The following is a 24,804-nucleotide window of genomic DNA, read 5'->3' as shown; positions in this document are numbered from 1 at the left end:
GCTAATTATTTATCATGGGTTTTATCATTGTTTACTGGCCATATGAAGTGATGCAGCCTAGCACCTCATGATCCTACCACCTCTGCTACTGGACAGAGTCATTTGTTTTAGTAGTAGATAATATGCGCTAAACAGTTCCACCACACTGGAAAGCATTTCTGTCTTCAGCCTGTGAAGCCAAGGCACATCATGTCAAGGGATCTGTAGGACAAAGAAGTCCAACATGGAAGGCTTCTTCAACTAGCCAAACTCTTGAAATCATACAAGCTGAAAGCCATCCAGAACTAACATCTAACTTTAGCTAGAGGAAAACTCATCTGGGGCAAAGTCTATGGCAATTGCATTGAATTTTTCTATTGATTCCAAGAGAAAGAAACCCATAATATTGTGGGCATAGTGATTCCCAAACATCACTGCCAAAGTATTGAAACAATTCATACCTCGAAGTTTCCCAGGTCCTTTTCAGAATCAGTGCTCTGTTCACTTCTAAATCTTGCAGAGGAACTACTGCAGTCTTCCTGTGATTATTAACCTCAATGGACCACTTAAGGCTATACCTTTACATACACCTGTGCCTTATCATGTTCAACAACTGTAACACAGAAAAGAATATAATCTTTGAATGTTAATCACAAACCATACATTCTTTATGGTGGCTGTATGGAGGCTGGGCAGATGCGCTGAAGATTTTGGAATCCCAGCTCCATCCTGCGAGACTTGCTCCAAGGTCAGAACTAGAACTCTGGCCTTGGAGCACCTCCCCCTGCCCTCACAGCTGGTATGGAAAGAACTAAATGGGTGGTAGATTTAAGGTCAGCAGAGTGACCTCAGATAAGGGCTTCAGGAGGCTCTATCAGCATGCACTTTGCACTCTCCTCGCCACTTCAGGGCCAAATTAAGGCCAAATTCAACCATCCAAGAGTTTTGCATGGCATGGTGGGAAAAGAATGGTGACATCCTTCGTCTCTGTGCTGCTCCTGTGAGACATTATCATCTGGGTTTGGAGTGTTGTGCGCAGCCTTACTAGGTTGTGCCCTAAAGCTTAACATAAAACAAATGAATAAAAAATAATGCTGAAGAAAAAAATGTGTTTATTTTCAAAGAGGCTCAAGATTTACTGATCAAAATCTGAGATTCATTTTGGATCCTATTTCACTAGGGGCAGTGTTAGCAACAACCGACATTTCAGAAATCTGGCTCGCAAATGACCCAGCATAGCCAAGCATCTGCAAAGGATGAAAGGCATGGAGGGCACCGTTTGATCTAGCATTGGGTCTGATGCATTTTAGGAAGCATTTTCAAACTATTTGATATAAAATTATTTTAAAAAAGCAGTGATTTCAGGATTGCCTGGTCTGAAGTTACATTTCTAAATTAGTTGAAAAGCATATGATTAAAAAAGTTGGCTTTGGTTCACCTAGAATCCTGGCATTCCCAACTTCGTCTTTTTTTTTCCTTTGTCTTATCTGTTTTCAATCCTTTGCATACATATTGTGAAGCAAAGTCTTTTGTACTCAGTGGGACTTACTTTCAAGTAAACATGAAAAGGATGAGATATGCCATCGCATTCAGACCTTTCTGATAGGCTTTACAGACCATTACGATGATCTGCCCTCAGAGCCAGATGGATCCGGGTGGATTCCTGAGGGCTCTGGGGGATTTTCCAGTTAATAAAGCTGGTGCTCCTGTTGATGCTCTGGCTGAGCTGTGGATTGAGGAAATGGCCAGAGCAATTGACACGATCGCCCCTAAGCATCCTCTTCTGCCAGGCAGAGCCCATTCATCCCCATGGTGTACATCTGAATTGCGGGTGATGAAGCGGGTTGGGACACAACTAGAGCACAGGTGGAGGAAATCACGGGATGAATCTGACCGAACACGCTTACGCGCTCACTATTGAGCCTATGCTGTGGTGGTGAGGGCGGCGAAGAAGAAATTCTTCTCCACTTCCATTGCCTCCTTACAGTGCCGTCCAGCAGAGCTTTTCCGAGTGGTACATGGGCTAATACATCCAGGCCCTAATAAAGATCCTGTGCCACCATCGATTGCCCGCTGTGGTGACTTTGCCCGGCACGTTAAGGAGAAAATTGTTCAGATTCATCACGAGCTGGACTCCACAGTTGATACAGTTCCTCTAGGGGAGGTGTCCAGAACTCCATTTGGTCCAGCTTTATTGGATGAATTTCAGTTAATGAGGCCTGATGATGTGGACAAGGTGCTTGGACAAGTACGTCCAACCACCTGCTTACTGGACCCTTGCCCTTCATGGTTACTTACCAAAGCCAAATACGGGATTGGTTCCTGGATCCAGGAGGTTATTAATGCCTCACTGAAGGAGGGCCAGGTCCCCGCTTCTTTAAAGGATGCGGTGATCAGGCCTGTCCTAAAGAAGGGATCTCTCGATCCAGAGATGGCTGCCAATTATAGACCGGTGGCCAACATCCTGTTTCTGGGCAAGGTGTTGGAGCGGGTAGTGGTGGGACAACACCAGGCACTCTTGGATGAAACTGATTATCTGAACCCATTTCAGTCCCGTTTCAGACCCAGTTAAGGTACTGAATCTGCCTTGGTCACCTGTATGATGACCAGTGCAGGGAGAGGGACAGGGGGAGTGCGTCCCTGTTGGTTCTCCTGGACCTTTCAGGGGCTTTCGATACCATCAACCATGGTATCCTTCTGGATAGGCTAGCGGGATTGGGAGTTGGAGGCACTGCGTGGCGGTGGTTCCGCTCCTATCTCAGTGGCTGATTTCAGAAGGCGGTGTTGGGGGACTATGGCTCTGCACCATGGCAGTTATGCCATGGAGTTCCGCAGGGGTCCATTTTGTCCCCTTTGCTATTTAACATCTACATGAAACCGCTGGGAGAGGTCATCAGGAGGTGTGGGCTGCGGAATCATCAGTATGCTGATGATACCCAGCTCTACCTCTCATTTTCCACCAATCCAGGTGAGGCAGTGGCTCTGCTGAACCGGTGCTTGGCCGAGGTAGTGGGCTGGATGAGGGCCAATAAACTGAAGCTCAGTCCAGACAAGACAGAGGTCCTGTTGGTGGGTGATTAGAGTTTTCAGGTAAGTGACTTGAGCCCTGCCATGGATGGGGTTGCACTCCCTCTAAAGGATAGGGGCTGCAGCTTAGGAGTGCTCCTCGAGCCAGAACTGTCCCTGGAAGCCCAGGTGACAGTGCTGATGAGGAGTGCTTTCCTGCATTATCACCTGTTTCTATCAGCTTTGTCCTTACCTGGAGGAAAACCGCCTGGCAACAGTGGCACATGCATTGGTTACCTCCCATTTGGACTACTGTAGCGCACTGTATGTGGGGCTGCCCTTGAAGACATCCCAGATACTTCAGATGGTGCAAAATAGAGCTGCCAGGATGCTGTCGGGGACTGGGCATTATTCTCACATAACTCCAGTTCTCTATCAGCTCCACTGGCTTCCCATTGAAGTCCAGACTCAATTCAAGGTGCTGGTTATTACCTATAAATCCCTAAACGGCTTGGGAGCAGGATACCTAAAGGAATGCCTTTTTCCCTATATGCCCTCCTGCACCCTAAGATCGGCAGCAGAGGCTGTCTTCCGGGAACCCTCTTTGAAAGAGGTTAGGAGACAGAGTACTCGGAGGAGCGCTTTCTCTGTGGTGGTGCCCCGACTATGGAATACGCTCCCTAGAGAGGTCCGCCTGGTGCTGTCATTATATGCTTTTTGGAGCCAGGTCAAGACCTTTTTACTTAACCAATATTTTAAAGTTAGTTAATTTTAATGCTATATTTATTTAATTAATTCATTTTAATTATGTTATTTTATACTGTCGTGGTATAGCCAATTTATTTATTTGTTTAGGATTGGTAGGTTTTAATGTTTGTAAACCACCCAGAGAGCCCTCTGGGCTACTAGGGTGGTATATAAATGCAAATAATAAATAAATACATAAATAAATAAATATGCTATCATCACATAATCCAAAGACTTATGCCAAGATCAAGTTTTTAATATGTATTTTTAATGAAACATGGTGCTTTCACTTTTTGTTTCAGCAAAGTGAACTACTTCGTGAACTACTTTGGATACTTTTTGGCATCCAGGTATCTATTTTGTCCTATGACATGAAAGGGACAACCAAAATAAATTTCAGTATTAACCAGGGACACCATTTAGAATAGGATGTGTTTCGTAGCTATGTGCTATCTTTTCTATATGCTGAACTCATCAAATATAGTATAGACAGAACTACACCATTATCATCTAGTGCATCTAAACATAATCAGGTTCAGTGGAAGATACCTAAGCACATGTTTCAATATTCCATCAAATTAAATAAGCCTCAGAAAGGCTTAGCTTTGACTTGATCCAAACCTCCCAGTTTCTTTCTGACCTCTTTATCTTTCTGTCCATGTACGTTTCTATCATTCCAAATGTGAAGGACTAAGAACCACATCCTAAATGCATAACAAGTAAATTCTAAGGGCAGCATTTTTCTATTAGAAATAGTAACTAATGTTATTATCTTTTAAGCAGAGTCATCTTGGCAGCTGACAATTTTGGCACAAGCAGTGAGGATCAATGCAAACAATACATAAATTTAAAAAATTAATTTTACAAATTACTGAAACCAAATTACCAAGTGATATAATCTTTTAGGATGATTATTTTCTGAAAATGGCAATGAGAAGCATAATTTGCCCCAAAATGCTGTCTTTGGGGTTTCCTGCTTCCACTTTACATCTTAATTAACAAGAAAAAATGGTATGCAGAGAAATATTTTCACATAAAAGTTTTTGCTGGCTTTCAAGCAGTGTTATTAATATGCTACTACTATGCATTTATGATCAGTTAAGGTACTTTTGTATGAATCACTGGAAGATGTCCTTGGGGTGAAATAACGAAAAACATTTAATTATAAAGTCATCAGTTAACTGTAAGTATGTCAAATGAAGGTAAAAGAAAAGAAAGGGGGATTGTCTGAAATTGAATAACGATGCCCTGAAGCTAGTAATTGCTTTATGTTATGTACTGAGGTGTTTGCAGAAAATAACTGCTTTGGATGCAGATCAAGGGCCAAAACTGACAACTTAAAAACTTTAAATCCATATCTAGCAGTTGCATCTCTTTTTATTGCTACTCTAGAATAGAGACAGGGGGCTTTAACCAGCTCTTAAAAGCGCCCCCCCCCCCAATTATCCAGGAACCTTCATTCTTGGCCCGGTCTTATTATTGTCCTTTAATGTTCTTGTATGCTATTTCAGATAATTTTAATTCTTGTTATTGTTTTTATCTATTGTATTTCATTGTTTTTACTGTAAATTGCCCAGAGAGAGTCAGCTACAGGCAGTATAGAAATGAAACAAATAATAATAAATAATATGGTCTCCAGCTAAGATCTTAATCAGTATTCCTATTCTTGTGCTTAAACAAAATGAAAAGACATAACTGATCCACTCAAAGTAATGTCTGGTTTGGTCCTTAGGGCACAAGCCCATGGCCTTCCAACACCATCTGGGAGGTCATGGGATCATTCAGCCTGCCATCCTGCCATCATGGGGCTGAAATTCCAAGGGCCAAGTCCCTGCACTGCCCGCCTTGCAACCAACATGGAAAGAAATGCACCAGCAGTATTGAAACAATTCATACCTCAGAGTTGCTCAAGTCCTTCTCAGAATCCATGTTCTGATCTCTTCTAAATCTTGCAGAGGAAGAATTCATTTCTCAGCCCTTCTATAGAAGGCAATTCAAGCAAATTTTCTCTGAATACTCTTCTTCATTTTTGGAAATGATGGCTGCCACCCATCCCCGACAGTGCTCTAGAATGATGCTGGGACTGCAGCATTGCGGTGACAGACACAAACAGTTGATGCTGTTGCTGTCAACTTTCAGTGGCAGCAGGAAAAAAGGTAGAAAGAAAAGCAAGCATGCTGCTTCGGCGTCTGCTGATGGGAGGCCATCCCACCATGAAGCTGTTGGAGATTTTCTCTTCTACCTGGAGGACCCTGCCGCACCCTTAACAGGGTAGAAGGTTTTTAGAGTACGTTTGCTCACAACTCCCAGGCTAACACAAAATAATTCTCTCCCAACTGAAGGCATATTTGAAAAGGCAAAGAATGCATGGACCTTTAACTGAAGAGTCTCTTATGCACTAACACGTGAGAAATCAATGAAATTAGTAGACAGTAAAGCAAATCCTCTGAATGAGAAAAAGGGAAAGGAATTCCCTGTTTCAAAATCTGGGCATCTTTCACTAGTTCATTAAACTGTACAGGATGGTGACAGAAGGCATAGAAGGTATGCAGAAGCTTTTTTAGGTGTGGCATTTTTATTTCTTGAATTTGTGAAACATTCTTCGTAAATATTTGCAGTCTGGTCCTCCTTTATGCACACCAACAGGCACATGGCATCTGTGTACAGAAGGGGGATCAGCAGTGCCGGGAATCCCAAACCCAAAGCAGAGCACATGAGAGACAGCAGAGAAGATCAGCAGGTAACTGTGTTGTATCCCTTCATTTTGTATTTCTCAAAACAGCAACAGCAACAACAGCAAATTCATTTTAGAAACCAACTTTTAGCAAAGAAATTCCCAACTGTGAAAATACATTTGATTGTACTTGTCACTCTTAAATGCATTTTTTCAATCTACCACTTTAACATCTCAAAGATTTTTTCAAGGAATAGATTTAGCTAGTACTCTCCTTGTGGCATCTGCAGAAACACTTGGTCTAGCTCTGAGCTCTGATTAAGGAGTCCTGTACAACAGCTCTGTACATATCACCTGAAGCGACCAGTCAGGGCTTCATGGTCAGAGAGGGGAGGGGAAAGGTTAGCTATTGCATCGTAATGAGCATTACATTCTAGACTGCCAGCAGCCTACACAAGCCAGAGCCACTGCAGACATTAGACACCGACACTTAATGCAACAACACTTGGGGTATTTTCACAGTCAGAAAACCATTGCAACATGGACACAAGCTGGGCAAAATGAGACGCAGCTTTCTGCTCTTGCGTTATGGTACTGTCACACAATTGAAATGCCTTGTAGAAAGACTAGAACATTTCCCCACGCACACACATGCAGACTGTGTATACTATATCATCTGGGTGGTGGGTCACCAAAGTCTGGGATTCACTGAAGCAGTGCATTTGATACTTGAAATTAGAGTCATCTGTATGTGTGCCTTTTGATGTGTGGGGCAAGAACATCACTGGACAAACATGAACAGAACCAGAGCGCAATAGCAGCTTTTCCCGGAATATTTGCACATAGAGAAAGCAATACACACCTGGACTGTGGGCTAGAACACTATGATTCTGATCTAACAGGTGTATTTGAAAGCAGGTGTGGCCAGATAGGGGCAATCTCGGGAACAAGAGCAGCTATCTATAATTTAGTACATAGTTTCCAAGGGCACGTGTTCTCAGGCATCAGTTTGCTCTCACCCATCAAAATTGGCACAAACGTCCAAAGATTTTTCCAGTGGGTCTTGTTTTTGCAGAGCTTGTGACAGCTAAAGACAATCCTTTCACACTGTCCATATCCAACCAACTTTGGATAAGGAAAAGGTTTTGCCATTATGGATACAGATACACCAATTTCATGAATTTGGAAGAGATTTTTGTAGACAAGATTGTATATCATTATTCAAAGGCAGCCAAGTTTGCTATGAAATTCATTACCTAATTTGCTGAAGACTTAAAAGGCTTTCCAAAGGCTTTCAAAAATAATGTCAGCTGATGATCCTGAAGGCACCAGCTGCTGTTCCTCAACTTCTGGGCACCAGTGTTAAGCTACATTTAATAAATAGTTCAACCTGGCTTCTTCATTCATTTGCTTGCAAAATATTTCGACTTTGTGATTCACTTGTAAGGGCTGATGAATTTATTGAACTTCTTTTCAGCATCTTGTTTATTATGTCCTTCCAGGTCTTCTTGTACTGGTGTCGCAACAAAGAGTACACAAAGGGATCAGAAACAGCTTTGCTATAGGCCAAACACTTGGAAATGACTCCCCAGTGTACATTGATGGAGACTATAGATAATTCTACCAGTCTGCGAAGAAAAGAGGAGATAACATTACTGTCAGGTAAGCATATCGGGGATTCTCAGAACCTAGATGAAGCATTGTGTTTCCACCAGCAGACAGCCTTTGAGATATACACCGAGGGACAAAAGCAAAGCTTCACTGCTATATATATATATATTTAAAAAAAATAAAAATAAAAAATCGGAGCTGGCTCGAGGTTTTGGAAGGCCCTTGGGCAAGACATGCTCAGTGGGCCCCCTCTTTCAATGAGTCTGTCTTCTTGCTGCCATTGTCACCACCTGTTACTTCTCATGCTATCTTTCTCATTGTTGCCCCAGTTGTTTGATCAACAAGCAGAAAGCTAGGGACCAAATAGGCAATGGATAATACTGGTCCTCCTCTAAAAAAGATCCTGGACTGTGCAGAAATGGATAGATAGACTTTATCATTGAAGGAGAAGGAAGAGACTGACTTCTATGAAACTTGGAACTCTTTTTATTATTGGCTAGAAAAACAGGACTTCACATAGATTTAAATATGTTTTTAAGTTATCATAAATGGAAAGATAAGGGTGTGGGGGTTGACCCAGCGGGCTCGATGTTTTTGATGATGCATGTTGTTTGTAGTTTTCTTTTTGTTTTTTAGGATTATAATTTCAAATAAAACTTATTTTAAAAATTTTTTTTAAAAGATAATACTGGTCCTCCTCCTCACTGTCACCATTTTTGGTACCCAAGCAAGAGGAAGGCGAACCAGATGGTTGCCAGGAGGAGAAACCACTCCAGCAGGGCTTTGTCAGAGGACCTCAGCCAGTGTGTGGGCTGTTGTCAGGTGCTTGACTATGTCTGTCCTTAGGTACTAATATGACCAACACTCTAAAAGTCAATATGTAAAAACAAATGGTGCTGTATATTCAGGATACTTTTTTAAAGGGAACCTTTTGTATTTCTGGCCATAACTATCAGAGAATTCTATTAATTGCATGATGAGAATGACTCTCATGAAGAGAGACTATTATTAAGTGAATTTTATTTAACATATGTTACTCTTCTGCAAATAAATGAATCAAAGTTATTTCCATCAAAGCAAACACAGCAGGAGGTAACAGTATTTAATAAAAAAAAATAGAATAAAACAAGTTTGCTCAAAAGGAATCTTATTGCTTGTCTCCAAAAAGCAAGCATGTTTGAGAAAAGCTGAAATTTATAACTTCATTAGATCTGTGAAGCTTGTTTAGGTGTGACCACATGACTTGGAAAAAAGCAGGTATTTAGGATTCCCCCTATGACTGCTCTCTGAAAAAGTCCCAGCGAGTGCTGCCTAAAGCTTCTATGGAAAGGTGATAGTCAGGCCTGCTCTGCCATCAGCCTCTCCACTTTTACTTCTCACTGCCCTGTGAACTCTTCCCTGCCAAGAGTTGCTGACTGCATGAAGGTGAGCACAGAGCCATGTTCACTGCAGACTTTCCCATCAGCATGGCGAGGCTGGGGGTGGGAGAGCAGGGCCAGAGACCAGCTCCCTAACTCCCGCCCTTGCATTAAATCGGAATGTCTGGAGGACTTGTGGGCGTATTGATGTGTGTAGACACACACTCATCACACACTCATCTCTAAAGGAAAATTCCAAACCATCCAATTAAGTAAACGCTGTTGGTGCAATCCTTCCATGCATAAGCCTTCTGCTCCCTGAAGGCGTGAACTAACATTGATCCTCTGTAGAGAAGGATCATGCCCTGTATGAGTGACAGTGACAGCCCTTTGACACGTTGCTTTCTTATGGCAGAAGTATATCCAAATGGACATATGAGCCAAGATTATTTATGGGCCCTACTACCCAAGGGAAGCATTTGAATGCAGAGGTATGTTATTGATTTGAAGGGAACAATTAGTTCCACTTTCTTATAATTATTTTCTGTCAAGCTGTCAGATTCAAGATGGGATTTTCTGTCACATGCAATGAGTGCAACTCTTAAATGTAAGATCTGCATTAAGAGCCATTTAAAATTATGCAGGCCTTGCATGTTCTTTTCTGGGAATCTTTTAATGTTATGTCAGACAGAAGATGAACAGGAAATTTAGAAAAGAAGCCAATATATCATTGGCAATGTAGGAAAAATGCATAATATATATTAAAACATATTTTATTTTTAAATTCTGTGTATACGTATAACACTGAATATAATTTATACATTTATACCCAAATTTGCTTGGTTAGGGCTATTTAGGATGTTTAATTAGGATATGTAGTTTTGCACCCATAGAAAATCTCTAGTTTTTCATTTGCCAGTTTAAATTTCATCAAAACTTCTGTTGAATAAATTTATTTGACTTCTGTAAAATGATCACAGAAATCTATTATTGTGTCTCTAGTATATTGTTAATAAAATAGTAATTTGCCAATTTAAAAGTGGATGCAAAAAGTCATTCTAAGGAAATATTGGGTGCATTTTCGTAGTTTTAAGCCTTTCATTATTGTTCCAATTACAGAATGATGCACATATTTCAATTTGAATTGAGATGCAGTAATTTTGGCAATCATTTTGGACGAAAAAACACATCCCAGTATCGATTTTCCCAGTGTCCCAGAAGACTGTTCTATGCACCAAATATGTAGCTATCCTCCTGGTTGCTTTGAGAATTTTTCAATCGAAGGACAATGCTAGTTGGCAATGAGAACAGAACATCTACATCCCAAAGTTATATTTAATAATTTATTTTATGTATTTTGCGATTTATATCCTGCCTTTTTCCTACAAAGGGCTCAAGGCAGCTTACATCATTCTCCTCCTCCATCTTCTCCCCACAACAACAACCCTGTGAGGTAGGTTGGGCTGAGAGTCTGTGACTGGCCCAAAGTCACCCAGTTGTCTCCATGGCCGAGCGGGGACTAGAACCCAGGTTGCCTGAGTCCCAGTCCCATGCTCTTAACCAATACACCACACTGGCTCTCATATTTCATATTTCATGCATAGTTCGCTTTGCTCTATTTGCTTCCCTCTATTGTAAAGAAAACCTCATTTAACCGGTCAATGTTGAGTCACTGAATATAAATGTATCACATTTTAGGTCTTGGTGTACCACATACCAAATGATTCATGTAGCTTAATTCCAGGTTACTTAAACCTGATATTCTTAGAGGAAAAACCATGTTTTTGTAACCATAATGTGCTGCAGCCATCCAGAGATTGCATCGCTTCAACTGTAGGTTGAAGACAGTTGGATGTTACCTCTTGTAATGCATCTGGAATACATGTCAGGAAGAAGAGAAGAAATGTGGCAGATACCTTACAGCTTTCAAAGCCAGAATATTTATATGTTGCTAAACAACTTGGGTTTATCTTTGCTCTGCCACTTCAACACTTCTGATCTTCCTGTCCCCACAATGGATCTATATCATTGATATGTCAGATGAGGCAGACTCCCAGTAAATGTTCTCACATGCTGGCTTTAAATCCTGCTAGCTACAAGTACTTGGAATCTACTGCCATCAATCTTAATTCTTGTCACTGAAAAGCATTTCAAAATCCTTTCAAGTTATTTGTTTCAGCCATTGGCTATTAACATAACATAAAATAAATCACTAAGAAATAATAAAATTAAAATGACCAGGTAGTAAGCAATGAGTAAATAAGCCAGGCAGTAAATACCGAGATGCTCCACAAAGTAAAAACAACACAATTCCAAGGTACAGCCAACTGTGTGAATTCATTTTAAATGTGGCTACCCTTTATCAAAGTATATATCAAACATTGATATAGGTTACTACTGCTACAAAATAATTGGCCACATTGTCCAAAACATTTTCATAACTGAAGGACAAATAGATTTGCCAAACAGTGCCTCTTGGGCATCAGTTACAATGGTGAACAGATAGCCATTTGCATAGCTGTCACCCTGGAATCTGGGCCTTGAAGGGGAGCATTTCAAGCTGTTTTGAAACGAGGCAGATGACTGGTCCTCCCAGCCAAGTACTGCCTGCATGGTTTGGGGTGGTTCTCCAGGGTTTCTGACTGGAGTTTCCCCACCAGCTGCAGTCTGGAGATGCCAAGGACTGAACCAGGATCATTTTTCTTGCGCAGCTTCCACTGTATGGCTGAATTATTTTAGCCTAGAGGAGGCCCATTTCATGTCTTTTACAAGCATTTAGAACTACAGACCAAAAATATGTATGGGAAGTCAGAGATGAGTGAAAAGCACCCTGAAGTCTTGGCTTATGCCATCTATTATCAGGATCAGGGCACTAATGTTGCTATTAATGCCATTCAAAGTTTCATGTGTGCCAAGACAGCCTCATTTTTTCCATGATCCACTTTGTTAAAAATAAATCTACACATTCCAAATGTTCAGAGAAGCTAACATAAGCTTTTAGATTGTACCCTCTTATGCTGCCTCTGAAGCACAGCAATCAAAATTTCAATAATTCATTTTCACTGGAACAATTTTGAGTGATGTTTTTCAATACAGTTTTTCTCTCTCTTTTTGCTTCTTCCCAGCAACTGTTCATAGCAACAGAACATGCATTTTTGTGAACCTCTCTGATACCAAATGCAAACTATTCATTATTGTTCAGTAAACAACTTCATAATATCTATTCCTCTATGATCTTTTTTTTAAACCATTATTATTCCAAATGAACATTCTGGTGCATTTGCAATAAGAATGCCCTTATTAATCAGTGTGGAGTTATAAACCACATGATTAATCTTGTAGTTCTAAGATGGAAAAATGTGATACATATGACTAAGTACTTCTCTTGCAAGACTGGTACAAATGTTCACCAGGCAGATGGAGGCAGTTCCCCATTTCCTCTTATTGGGCTTTTTACATGTGTGTGGTGGAGAAAGGAGAGCAAAGAAGCACTGGCATATTTGAGGGAAGAGGCTAGATTCATGGACGGAGATATTCAGGATGGGCAGTGCAATCCTATGGATCCTAGGCCACACCTGGGTGGCTACAGAACTTTCCAGAATCCCAGCTCTGACAATGTAAAACAGCTCTGATGCCAGAGCTGCACCTCAGCACTCATGGTGCCCCCCACCCCTCCCTGCAGTGCAGCTGCTTAATGGGTTGAATGGCTATTCCAGGAGGCAGGAAGAGCGGGAGACTGATGCCACCAAGGGATGAAATAACCTGGCACCACCTCAACCACATCCGCTCCACTTCTTAAGCACCAAGGTTAGACAGCCCAAATCACCTGCCTAGCTCTTTGTCTGGGAAGCAGCCTTCAGCTCTGTGCATCTCTCACTCTCCACAAGATGCCTGGATTCCTCTGAGTTCAGAGTGTGATGGGCATCCCCACTTATTCTTCAAATTTCCAAAAAGTGGTATGCCCTTCGGTAATCTAGTTCAATACCCACAATAACCAGATATATAAGTGCTACTAATGTGCTGCATGGCATCCGTGGTGCAAACTTCGGCACCTTCTTAGCCTAGACACCAGTTACAAACTTTGGGCATTTGCATGCATTTATTTGTCCCAGAGCATGTGCAGCATGTCTAATGCTTACTGATCTTGCACCTGAATCTAATGTACTCTCCTCAGTCCCATTGGGGTGTGGAATCTGAAATGATGCATTAATTAATATTTGCTAAGAGGAGGACCATAAAATCTGAGCAACATCTGACAGTACACTGAAGCCTTTTTTTCCCATCTGGACATTTAATAACGTGTGGATGTGAGCAATACTGGTTCTGTACCATCAGTTTATTTAGAAGGAATGGAAGTGGCTACCTTCAAACTTACCTTGTGATTACATATGGTGCAAAACAAAGTATAAAAGTGCCAATAAATGTACTGATCTTCTTGGTTGCTCGTTGTCTCCTCCTCTTCTGTTCTTCTAAACATCGCTCTCTTACACTGTGCAGCATTTGACATAAACAAGAAAGTGAATTATAATTTCAAAGAACATTTAATCACGTTTACTTATCAAGCCCATTATATGTTTTCCTAAGAGGTATTTCATTCATGTAGAGTCTTGCTGCTAGGTCTTAATGTGCATGCCTCTTGAAGGAAAAATTATGTGAAGAAAGCATTTCTGCTGAAATAAATTGGGTCAAATAATAGTCATAGCAGTCAATTTATTTTCCCTGTTGATATTGAACTGGGGTACAAGGGGCAATGATGGAAAAGGCATGTACAAATCTGCCAGATTCTGAGTGGACAGAGCATCTTTTGATGAGACATTCAATACATCTATTAGGACTAAATCCTGTAGTGCTTGCAAGGGCATCCCAGGGGTCAGGGGACATGCTAGATCTCCTTCTATGGAGGCAGAGAGAAAGAATGATTTACAGTCATTTAAACTTGGCCTGCTCACAGGCCCACATGTAAATGTGAAGGAAGCTCATTTTAAGGTAAAAGGTTTGCAAGTTCTTGAATATGAGACTGGGTTTAGCAAGTGTATTATTTTGAAACAGCTGTGATTTATAATATGCATTATTCCAAAAAGAGAAAGCAAAAACCCCACCCCTTCATATACATGTTCATATGAGAGAGTGGACTTTTCATGGTTGGATGACAAGAGGAACACAAGTAAGAATGGGAGTGACAGAATCCCATTGAAGTGGAATTCAGAACAACCTGATGAAGCCAAGAACCTCATCTCATCCCTCATTCATCTCTTCCCTTATTCTTTCTTCGCTAGTGACAGTGAGGGGGGCGGGTTGCCCTCAGAGGAAAGATTGGACCTCTAAACCCTTAGCCCCTGTGGAAAATTTATGTAGTTAGCTCTTCTTCTACATTCAAATTCCAACATTAGAGAAAGGTAAAGGAGGTGTTGAAGGATGTGTCAGGCACATTCTTGCTTTCAGACACATTCCCAAACTGGCAGCAGACCTACAGCTGCTAGCCCTAGAGCTGGTACAAATGGATTTTCTCCCATTGACAACAATGGGAGAGAATTTCTACCAAAAAAATCTCCACAGCTGCTAGTGGAAGAAAGTAAAAATACTTCTCTTTCCTCACTTCCACCCTGCTCTGATGAGTCCAGCTGCAATTTCAATATGGGGGTTTGTCTACCTGGAGCAATACAACCTGACAGGTAAAATCCCTCTGCTATGGTTGTGGAGTCAGTTTACAGAACTGCACACTAGACACAGAGAGAGAGAGAGAGAGGGGGGGAGAGTGCAATGCCCCAATTCCAGTGCACGGTTAAGCACATTGATTCCAAGTCAGTGATAGACTATGGGTAAAGTTGCCTGCTACCAGTAGCTCTACATTTGAACAAACACACATTCTCTGAGCAATGTACTACGGACACATTTTAAGCTGAGAAGAGGAAACAAAGTAAACAAAGCAGAATGCTGGTTGTTGGCAGTATTAATTGAGAGAGTGGATAGAATAAGTCACAGAGAGAGCAATGCTGTTTGGATGGGGATGGATGAGGGAGTGCGGAAGAAGAACATTGGCACATCCAGCAGTTTCCAAGCAAGAACCTCCACATCAGCTATATCCTCACAGCTTTAGTAGGCAGAAAAAGAGCAATACATTTCTATATGAGTGCACTGCTCTAGTCGAAGGCTTGCAGAGGACTGTCTACTCTGAAAACATCCTCTCGTGGAAGGGCTTTCTGGTCTAAATTTGCACTAGAACCATCAGAAGGAAGAGTTTGGCCTTGGAGTTGCCCATTAACAGCACCTGGAGAGTAGGTTGAGCAAGTCCGCCATTCAACTGGTTGCAGTCTTTCTCATTACAATGGAATGCAGTGGCATTTTTATCTAATTTATAGTTGTTATTTCAAAATTTACATCAATACATATAAATTAATAAATGCAAATTCCATGCAGATCAGAGTACTCTTTTGTCCTCTCTTTAGGAGGCGCCTTTTCTCTTTTCTCAGGGTGATTCATAAGTGTCCACCCTAGCACAGTCCCTGGCTCAGGGAAGCAGCTCCGTACTGGGGCAGAGCATGTGTTCCATGTACAGAGTTAAGGTATTGCATTGCAACAGAGAGGCAGCAAACTTGATCCACCTGAGCCAGGCATGGGCCCATGATTAGTGTGGGACCACAGTTCTGGAGCATAAATGTGCTACAAGTTCAGAGCTGGCATATAAAACTGCAAGAGCAGCCACAAGTTGCAAGGTTAAAGTTGAGCAACAATCAACACTCCACAACGAACACTTTCTGCATCCCTTCTACCAGAGAAAACTAGTAAAAACAACAGAAAATAAATTCTGCCACAATTCTTAGATATGGACCAGCATCTCCTCCAAAAGTACTTCGTCTGAAGAGGCCTAATAATGGCATTACCTGATTGGAAACTATAGGTGTCCTGTACCACCTTCTCTCCCCCTGCCCCTGCTCTCTCTCTTCTACCCTTCCATTTGCTCGGCAGTTTCTTTTTCTGGAAACTTGGGTAGGATTCATAAATATAGTGATTTTGGCTAGGTTTTCACAATGAAAACATATATGCTCCTCCCACAAGCAGATGCAACACTTTGGGAATAACTCACTTCACTTTGAGCCACTTCAGAAAATACCTGCTTCACTTCAGAATAAGTCTGAATATTTCTAAAGCTGATTGTTTTGTTTTGGCATTTGGGCTTCATCCAAAGCAGATGCATACTTGAAACTCTTTCTGCTAGTTATTAGTTGAGACTTCTATTTAGTTCAATTATTAAGCCATCTGCTGGGCTGTATTGACTGGGTTTCATACTAAATGAAATGGCACACTATAAAAAAATGTTTGGATGGAACTGGTCACCACAGTCTACAAAGGCTAGAAGGCATAGTCAGGAGGAGGAGAAGAGGAAGCAGCAGCAGTGACTGCCCCACCAATTCTATACTTCATTCACACCAGCAGGCACAAATCCCACATAATCCTCTTGAAGCAGGGAGAATTCCAGTGCTGGTGCTGGAAAGAGGAAGGTGATTGTTGCTTTCTATTGAATATCCAGCTCTAACACAGATGGCCAGGAAGGTGTGTCATCTATTTCCAGATGGCCAATCATAAAAAGCAAGCTAAAGAAGGAACCCCACTGTGAAGGAAAAACAAGTGGCAGCAAAGACCAATGCTAGTCCGCATGGTTAAAGAGAAGGGGGCAGTTGTTCAGCTCTATAAAATTGGATGCCTCCTGCTCACTGATGCGATCTGTGAAACTCACTGTGCAATGGGAGCACGTGATGAAAAGCAGAGAGATAAGGCTCCATAAGGAATTTATTTTTGCCAGTTGGGTGTGCAGCAGGAGTGGGTAGAAAGTCAATCTACAGATGTTGCAGATGCCCCCCTCCCAAAAAAAAAAAAAAAAAAGATCAAGAACATTGGCAATGCTGGTGGGGCTTCTGGGAGCTAATGTCCTAAATATCTGGAGATCTACCCTCTGCCCACCCCTGCTGTGGGGAGTGTCTCTTGCCCCTCACATTATCCCAAGCTCTAGGAGAGATCTGAATAGGTTCTAGAAAATTCCAAAGTGGCCTCAGTGGGTGACTGTTCCAAACCTTCCACAAGCGGATTCTAACTCACATTTATACCTGGGGAGGGGAGGGTAAACAATGCTAAATTTTATCTTGGAAATAAATATCAAGGTTTTAATGCCTCTCACTTCAGGTATAATTCACAAAATTATACCTCAGCCAAGAAAAGTATGCCATTTTTAAACCAGATTTTCCATACCTGAAATCTATTTTCCTTACATTTTTGTGAGTTTTTTTGCTTGATCTTGTACTATAAGGCAGGATGTAGCAAGATTATTATTTCTCACATCCTATTTTCATTGGACAGCCTCCCCTTCAGCTAATACATGTAGGTTTGGGATTGTGATCAGGTTGGTGGGCTGTAAGTTGTACCAGCCTGAGGTAAGGTGAGAATTGAGCCTGGCTGGGTACCAATGCATTCTGAATGTGTGCATAATGCATTCAGTTCACATACACTGAGATATCCAAGTGAATAGTTTCATTTTTCAGTTGGTTACAGAAGAAACTTCCATTCAGGGTCTCTCACGCCAGTTGCTACATAAATTAACACAATGCCTGGATTCTTTTCTTACAGAAGTCCGGCTCTTTGCAGAGTCACATGGGGCAAACTTGAAGCGGGGAAGGGGGACTCTTGAAAATTGCATGACACATCCAGCTTCAATGAATTGCTGTGGAAATACTACATATGCACAGCATGCAGTTGGCTTGAGGTGGTCAAGTGCTGAGCCAATTCTGGGCTGCTTTCAGACATGTGAAAAACCATTAGGGTCTCAAAATAGTCCTGATGTCCTGATAAAACACTGTGCTTAAATCAGTGCTATTTCTGTACACATGGACTAGAAAAGTAGCTACAGAGGACTGAGCCTTTTAGTTCAGTTTGCCTTTGACATTTAAATACGGTCAAATACAACTCCCCTTTAAAATCACAGTGTCACACATCCTAAGTCAGTCATGCCACTTGGTTAGATGTTATAATGGAGTTTGCTACTTGTGAGCTGCTCCCCCGAGATCCAGAACTCAGTCAATTCTGCAAAAGCTTGCAGGCAGATTTAATCGATATCCTTGAAGTGTGTAGGGCCAAAATCTTACTCCTCTGAGCAAGGCAAGATTGTTGACATGATTGATAATACCATATGATGCATGCATTGTGTGAAGAAGCAGAGATAAGTTACGCATACTGTTCTCAAGTCAATCTCTGTGCAACAGATAATTTAACAGCTCATGATCTGTCTAATTAACAAAGCTTTTTTGGAATGTGATGAACATCACTTTTTTATATATTACAAATTATGAATGTCAGCTCCAGGTTCCACTCAGCAACTAAACTGAATAGAATAAATAGACAGTTTGTCCTCAATTGCAGAGTTTATTTATTGATTTGATCTGTACCCTGGCTAACAACCATAGGAACTATTTTCATTAAAATAGCTTGCTTTAAACAATGATAAAGCAAATGCATTGAAAATAACAGTAACCGAACAAAGACTGTCTAGACCAAAGAACCATCTTATACAACAAAGACATGCTTTAATCAAATTGTATTTCCCTGCCCATGGAAGGGCAGCAGAGAAGAAAGGAACCTATTGCCTCGTCAGTACGTTCTGCAGCCTAGAAGCAGCAATCTAGAAGAAGCCTGTCTGAAGGCAGCAAAAAAGGATCCTGAGCCCTGGGCATGCTCAGGGGGGAGAAGGTGCTCTATCAGGCAAGCCTGGTCCCAAACTATCTAGGCTTTACAAGCCAGAAGCAGCACTTGGAATTGGACCTGGAAACAGACCGGTTGGCTGTGACGCGGTTGCAACAAGGGCCTCCCCTGTTCCCTGCAACCAGCTCCAGTCAACAGTCTGGCTGCAGCATTCAGGTCCAAGTCCAATTTCTGAACAGTTTGCCAAGGCAGAAGCACGGGGAGTGCAGTGCAGTAATCCAAGGAAGCTGGCCAAGGGGCCTTCAGCTACAGCTTTATGTTGACAGATGATGACGAGGTCAATTGTGGGTGTTGGTGCTCATTCGGCAAACAGTGCATGAGACAGTAGTTGTGAGCGATTGTAATTGGATCAATGTGTGCAAGTTTGTCATCTTATGTGGCCAGGATAAATCATGCAAGCTCATTGTGCACCGAGGTCATGAAATAGGTGTCCAAAGTTGAACAAATGGAGGAAGGATGCCATGCATTGCAGTGCCAATATTGCTGATTGCCTGTTAGATCCACTTAAATGTATTTTGAATCCATTCGACTGTAAGACAGTGTAATACTGGCATAAGCAACATTTGTTAGTATGGAGACACCCAGCTTCAGAAATACCTGTGCACCACTACAAACTGTTTGCCTTAGGATGCAAGCCAAGAAACCTGCCCAAAGGATAAAGTTTGGTGTAGAGGTAAGGTATAGTCATGAAACGGAACAACTCCCTTAAACCCACAATTTTCACACTAACAGAAACCTGTTTCATGATAATTTTGACTGCTGGTAAGAAAATGTGATAATGGCTGGGGGGGGGGGGGGACCTTGGCAGGTAAAGAGTGTCTGGGAGTATATTGGTTCCCCTGGACATTATGTCACCAGCCTATTGTATTGTCATCGGTATTGCAGAAGAAATACCAATATAGAAACTCTTTTAAAAATCCCCCTGAATGCCATGCTTTAAATATAGGATCTGTAAATCAAATGTAGGTAACTTCATATAGTTTCTGGATAAAATGGAATCACCTTCTTGAGTAATATTTTTGTTGAAATAGTAGTGATACAATGAACTTCTAAGATGCACCCTGATTTTTTCTTTTTTGGCTGAAGTAGTCGAAACAAAATATGTTAGAGAAAGTGTGGCAGCTGGGGTCGCTTGGTTAGTGGTGGCACACACTGGAACACAAGGACTCTGAGGACCTTTCAGGGAGCTTTCCTTTCCTCCGGGCCTCTGCTTCCTTCACACAGCCAAAGAAGATATTTGGAAAGGGATATGTGGCTGTCTTTTTTCTGTTTCACTGCAGACTTGAGCAGAAGAAATGCAGGAGCAGGGAGGCAGGGGCCCAGAGAAAATGAGGAACAATTCGGTGAACAGGAATTGGTCCAACTGGATTGTAGGATTTCTTAAGAGAGGTTTCAGGGACTGGCTGTAGGAAGTTCTCCATATTGGACTTCAGTCCAAAGTAGAGGTATGGCCTCTCTTTTGAGGTGGGCTTTTACCAGCTTCCAAAGGGCTTTTCTCAGCCTGGCTTGGGAGGACTTTACCAGCATTTCTGATTCAGATACCCATGGTAAGACCTAAGTATAGGTTGGTTGGTTGCTGGATGCATTCTGTGTCTACCCACTCACCCCTGTGAAGCAGTGATGTATACACGTTAGCAAAGTTTCTTAATTCAATTTCAATTTCTTCAACATATTGAAATTGAAAATGTTACATCTTTTACACACACACATCACTAAGGGTGAGATAAAAATGCTTAAGAAAGGCCACTCTTTCTGAATGCAGTTCATCCACAATTAATTCAGCCAGCTGATATCCATCAAAGTAGTCAAATATGGTCACATTTAAAAGTGCTTTATTTTAATCCCCTTTCTTCCTTGGGTCCTTTTGCTGTCTTTATCATAGTTAATGTTCTTATTTTCCTATTCTATACAGTACCCTTTGTTAAGATTTTATTATTTAAGGCTGCAATCATATTCTATCTGAGAGTAAACCCATTAAATACTATAGGATTTTACTTCTGGGTAAACCTATGTTTTGCATGTATTTTCACTGTATGCTTAAATCTGCATAACCAAATTTATTGATCCATACTGTTACTGGGTTGCAGATATTGCAACTGGTAGAGCCATACATTCCTTGTTGAGTTGCATGATAAATAAAGGCTGTTTTACTTGCTTTCAGGAGAATGCAATTGAAATTTTAACTGAGCATGAAAGTTCAGTATTTTAAAATATAGCAAGATATTTATACTAAGTCTTCCAGACGGGCTATAGTCCAGCTAAAAATCTGATGGCTTTTCAATAAATTCTGTGCATGGTTACTTAGAAATAAGCTCCATTAAGTTCAGTGGGACTTATTTGCAAGGATCTATATTGTATGACTTAAATTGTTGCTGTATTTAAATAAAAGAACACAGCCTTAAGCAATGCAATCTCCAGCTAGTATGTTATTTGAATAAAACAGAACTATTATTCAAGCAAAGAGTAACAATGTCCTTTGTATCTGAATTAGGGAGCAATCATATGGCCACCCGATAGTGACTAGGACAGTATAGAATTTCCAGATGCCTAGTACTGAGATTGTCTGACCATGTTGCTCAGACTCTGAAGGCCAAACCCCTGCTCAGCCCTGGCAGCTAGCACAGAAGGAATCATTCCAGCTACCCCTCTCCTCCAAGGTCACCACAGGGCCTCAGAGCGGGGAAGAAAAGGGAGAGAAGGGAGGAGAGATGGCTGGGGCCACATAGCTGCACCAGTTCCAGTACACAACCCACTTCCCGTCCCTTTGCCTCACCAGCTTTCCACTCGGTAAAAATCTGGATGCAAGGCACAGCACCTGGTGGTTACCACCACCAGACCTCACATTGGGCGCTCACTGAGTTTGGAGGCTTAGAGGCATCCCTCATGGGGGTGATAGAACTGGATTTATTTAAATAGAATAAGATTTATTTATTAACAGCGTTGTTGCTATATAAGTGGTTGTGTATGTGTCTGCACATGCATCAGGCTTTGCATTTCAACAAACTTCAGAAAGTGATATTGAATACATCCTAAGTGATTTGGATAAGGAAGGTTGATTTATACAGTAAAAAGTCATTGGTCCAAATCTTTGGGCAAATTAATTTTTGTGATTTTCATTTTGGCTTTCTCATCATATTTGTAAACTTTGTTATTACATCTCTTATAGTTGAAATTAAAATGCATCTGAGAGGAGCAGAAACTCCATGGGTAGGATTTAAATCATGCTATAATTTCAATTAAACTTATGCCAACTCATAACTAGAAAGATCAGTCTTGCTGATCAGCTTTGATTTAGACTTCAGAGCCTCTGATGGGGGAAGCTCAACACAATACAAAGCTGCCTCAACCCTGCCCACTCTAGTTTGCCATTTAGTACCTGGGATGAAGAGAGCATTGGGAAGCAGAAATAACACTAGTGTATGAATTCCATCCTGTGAGAGTTGGATAGGCAAACAATGGCCAGTTCTCTACTGCATTTCCATTGCAGTCTGATGACATTGACATATAGACATCTCGGGCTATGACACCATGAATTCAGAGAACAGCTTTCCTGTCCATCCTTAAGATGATCCCCAAAGATGATGGGAGTTCATGATATGGCTGAGGAAGCCAATGTTGATTGGAGCTTCTGACAGGCTAATGATGAGGATCTGAACTGTGATGCCACAGTGGGAAAGAGTAAAATTTCCAAAGTGCCTTTAGACCATGATGGTTTCATCCCCAAGAACCACAGCTAGTATATTTCACTCCTACATACCCACCTCCAAACACATGCATGGACTGTTCCATGGAGATCTGGGGATCACGGTGTTGAGAGCTGTTTTCTCCCTCCCTCTTTCCCTCTCCGGCAGACTCAGTTCTTTTATTAAAGCTTGACAGGTTACAGAGCAGTATAAATCAAAGTAGCTTTCTCCTTAAAATGTGGGAGAAGCATCTGCCATGTAAAGGGCTGAATCTAAGTCCCTGCTTTCCAAAATGCTCAAAGAACCACCCTGAGGCTGGCTCCTGCTGCTTGAAGGCTCAATGGCAGGAACACCGGACACCTCAAAATTGGTCTGTTCATTTCGCCTGTCATCTCCTGACTGGGTCAAGGAACTTCCCCACAATTTTCTCCCCCACCAGCTCTGAAGTGTCTCCCGCCTTTTCCAAGGCAGGTCAGTTTTCACATTTTGCCGGAGAATCTTCACTAGGCAACCTTGAAACTGCCAAGTCATTTTGCCTTTCTGCCTGTTCCTGTGAATTGGATGCATCTGTCCAAGCAGACTGTAATGTGCAAGAGCTGGGCCTCCTCTCTATGCACTGGGAAGAGATGAAGATAGGGGGTCTCCCATCTCCTGTTGCTTTATGCTGGAATTGCTATTTGTCTGTTGCCACTAGCACCAGGAAGACAGTGATCTTGAAACTTGTGTCCTTTGCGCGGGAAAGTGACTGGGGTCCTGCTGGTTTAGGGGACTGCCTTGGAAGAGACCAGGGCTGCATGTGGTCTCAAGGCCACTGGTTGTGCATCCCTGATTTAGCAGTATTAGACTTCTCCCATCTTCCCCTGAACAAAACCTGAAAAATGTGGGGGGAACGCTTCCGAAGAGCAATCTGCCAAAAACACCTGGTGATGCCTGCACTGTTTCACATGCTCTAGCTGTAGCACTATGCAACACTGTGGGCCATTTGAGCACAAGGCCCCATCTTCAGGTTTAAAACTTTTCTGCCACCTTGCCACAAAGTCCCAAAATGTTTTGAGGAAAGGCTTGCAAAGGACTTTGCAGTGTGCCATGCAGCACCTCCAGGGTCAGTGAGAGGGAGGGAGGGAACCCGTCCTTCGGCACGGCATCCTTCACTCCAACTGCAAAGATTCAGAGAGTGTTTCTGTTATAAAAATTACTGTCATGAAGGATTTACAGCTTATCTTATTATCTCACATACAGGGAGTGCGGTAGTACAAAATGCTTATAATTAAGGATATTTGTGGTGATAGAGGCTCTATTAAGCTGCCATATCACAAGAGAAGAAATATAAAACTGATGAAACTTGGAACTAGCCCTGGTTGCCAGATGTCACACTGCCATCTGAATGCTGCTCTTCAGGGAAGATACATAGTACCCAGACATAATTGCATCTGATTGGGAAATAGGCATGAGCAAAGCATCCTAAAGTATTGCAGTTGCCCAGAATGTGGTCCTTTCTTTCAGTTTGTTATTGTGACATTGATCAATCACAGATCATCCAGCTTTATTTCCCAGCACAATGAAATCTATCAAAATTACTGGATATTTTGCTTCCTGGTTAAGTGTCTGCATGTCTCATAAAACATAACAATGAGAAAGCTTTACATGACACAAATGACTAAATGATTCATAGGAATACTAGAAACAGATAGAAAAAGACAAACTAATGCAGGCTGAGAAAAGTAACAAACAGACTTTCCATATTTCTCATCTTCTTGCCATGCATCTACTAATGCAATTACATGGACATACAATGTTAAAAACAGATTCATGACACACAATCTCAGCTGAGGATACTGGGAAAATGTTGCTTTCGGTCTGCTGCAAGGAAGAAGGAGAAGAGGTCAGAAGACTGTCTGCTGATGTTAGGGGGCAGTTGGGTTCAACACTGCTACTCGGGGTCATTTTTTATGCCAATGGCATCACTCAGAGATAAAAATAAGTCACGATTTATCATAAT

The 24,804-nt window shown here is 41.7% G+C and overlaps 1 protein-coding gene across 1 annotated transcript in view; it reads right to left on the bottom strand.

The window, feature by feature from the left end:
• Positions 1–7,805: 7,805 nt before the first annotated feature.
• Positions 7,806–24,804, bottom strand: part of GPR26 (G protein-coupled receptor 26) — a 20,579-nt gene continuing 3,580 nt past the window's right edge. The window contains exons 2-3 of the mRNA XM_044445718.1: positions 13,751–13,864; positions 7,806–8,034 (exon numbers count right to left, since the gene is read on the bottom strand). Of these exons, the coding sequence (XP_044301653.1) occupies positions 7,806–8,034; positions 13,751–13,864 (343 nt within the window). The remainder of the gene's footprint in view (positions 8,035–13,750; positions 13,865–24,804) is intronic.

The sequence above is a fragment of the Varanus komodoensis genome, unplaced genomic scaffold (genome assembly GCF_004798865.1).
Source record: "Varanus komodoensis strain SLA01 unplaced genomic scaffold, ASM479886v1 scaffold49, whole genome shotgun sequence".
NCBI classification, from domain to species: domain Eukaryota; kingdom Metazoa; phylum Chordata; class Lepidosauria; order Squamata; family Varanidae; genus Varanus; species Varanus komodoensis.
Note: the sequence above shows the minus strand (reverse complement) of the source record. Positions and strands in the feature narration are given on the sequence as shown.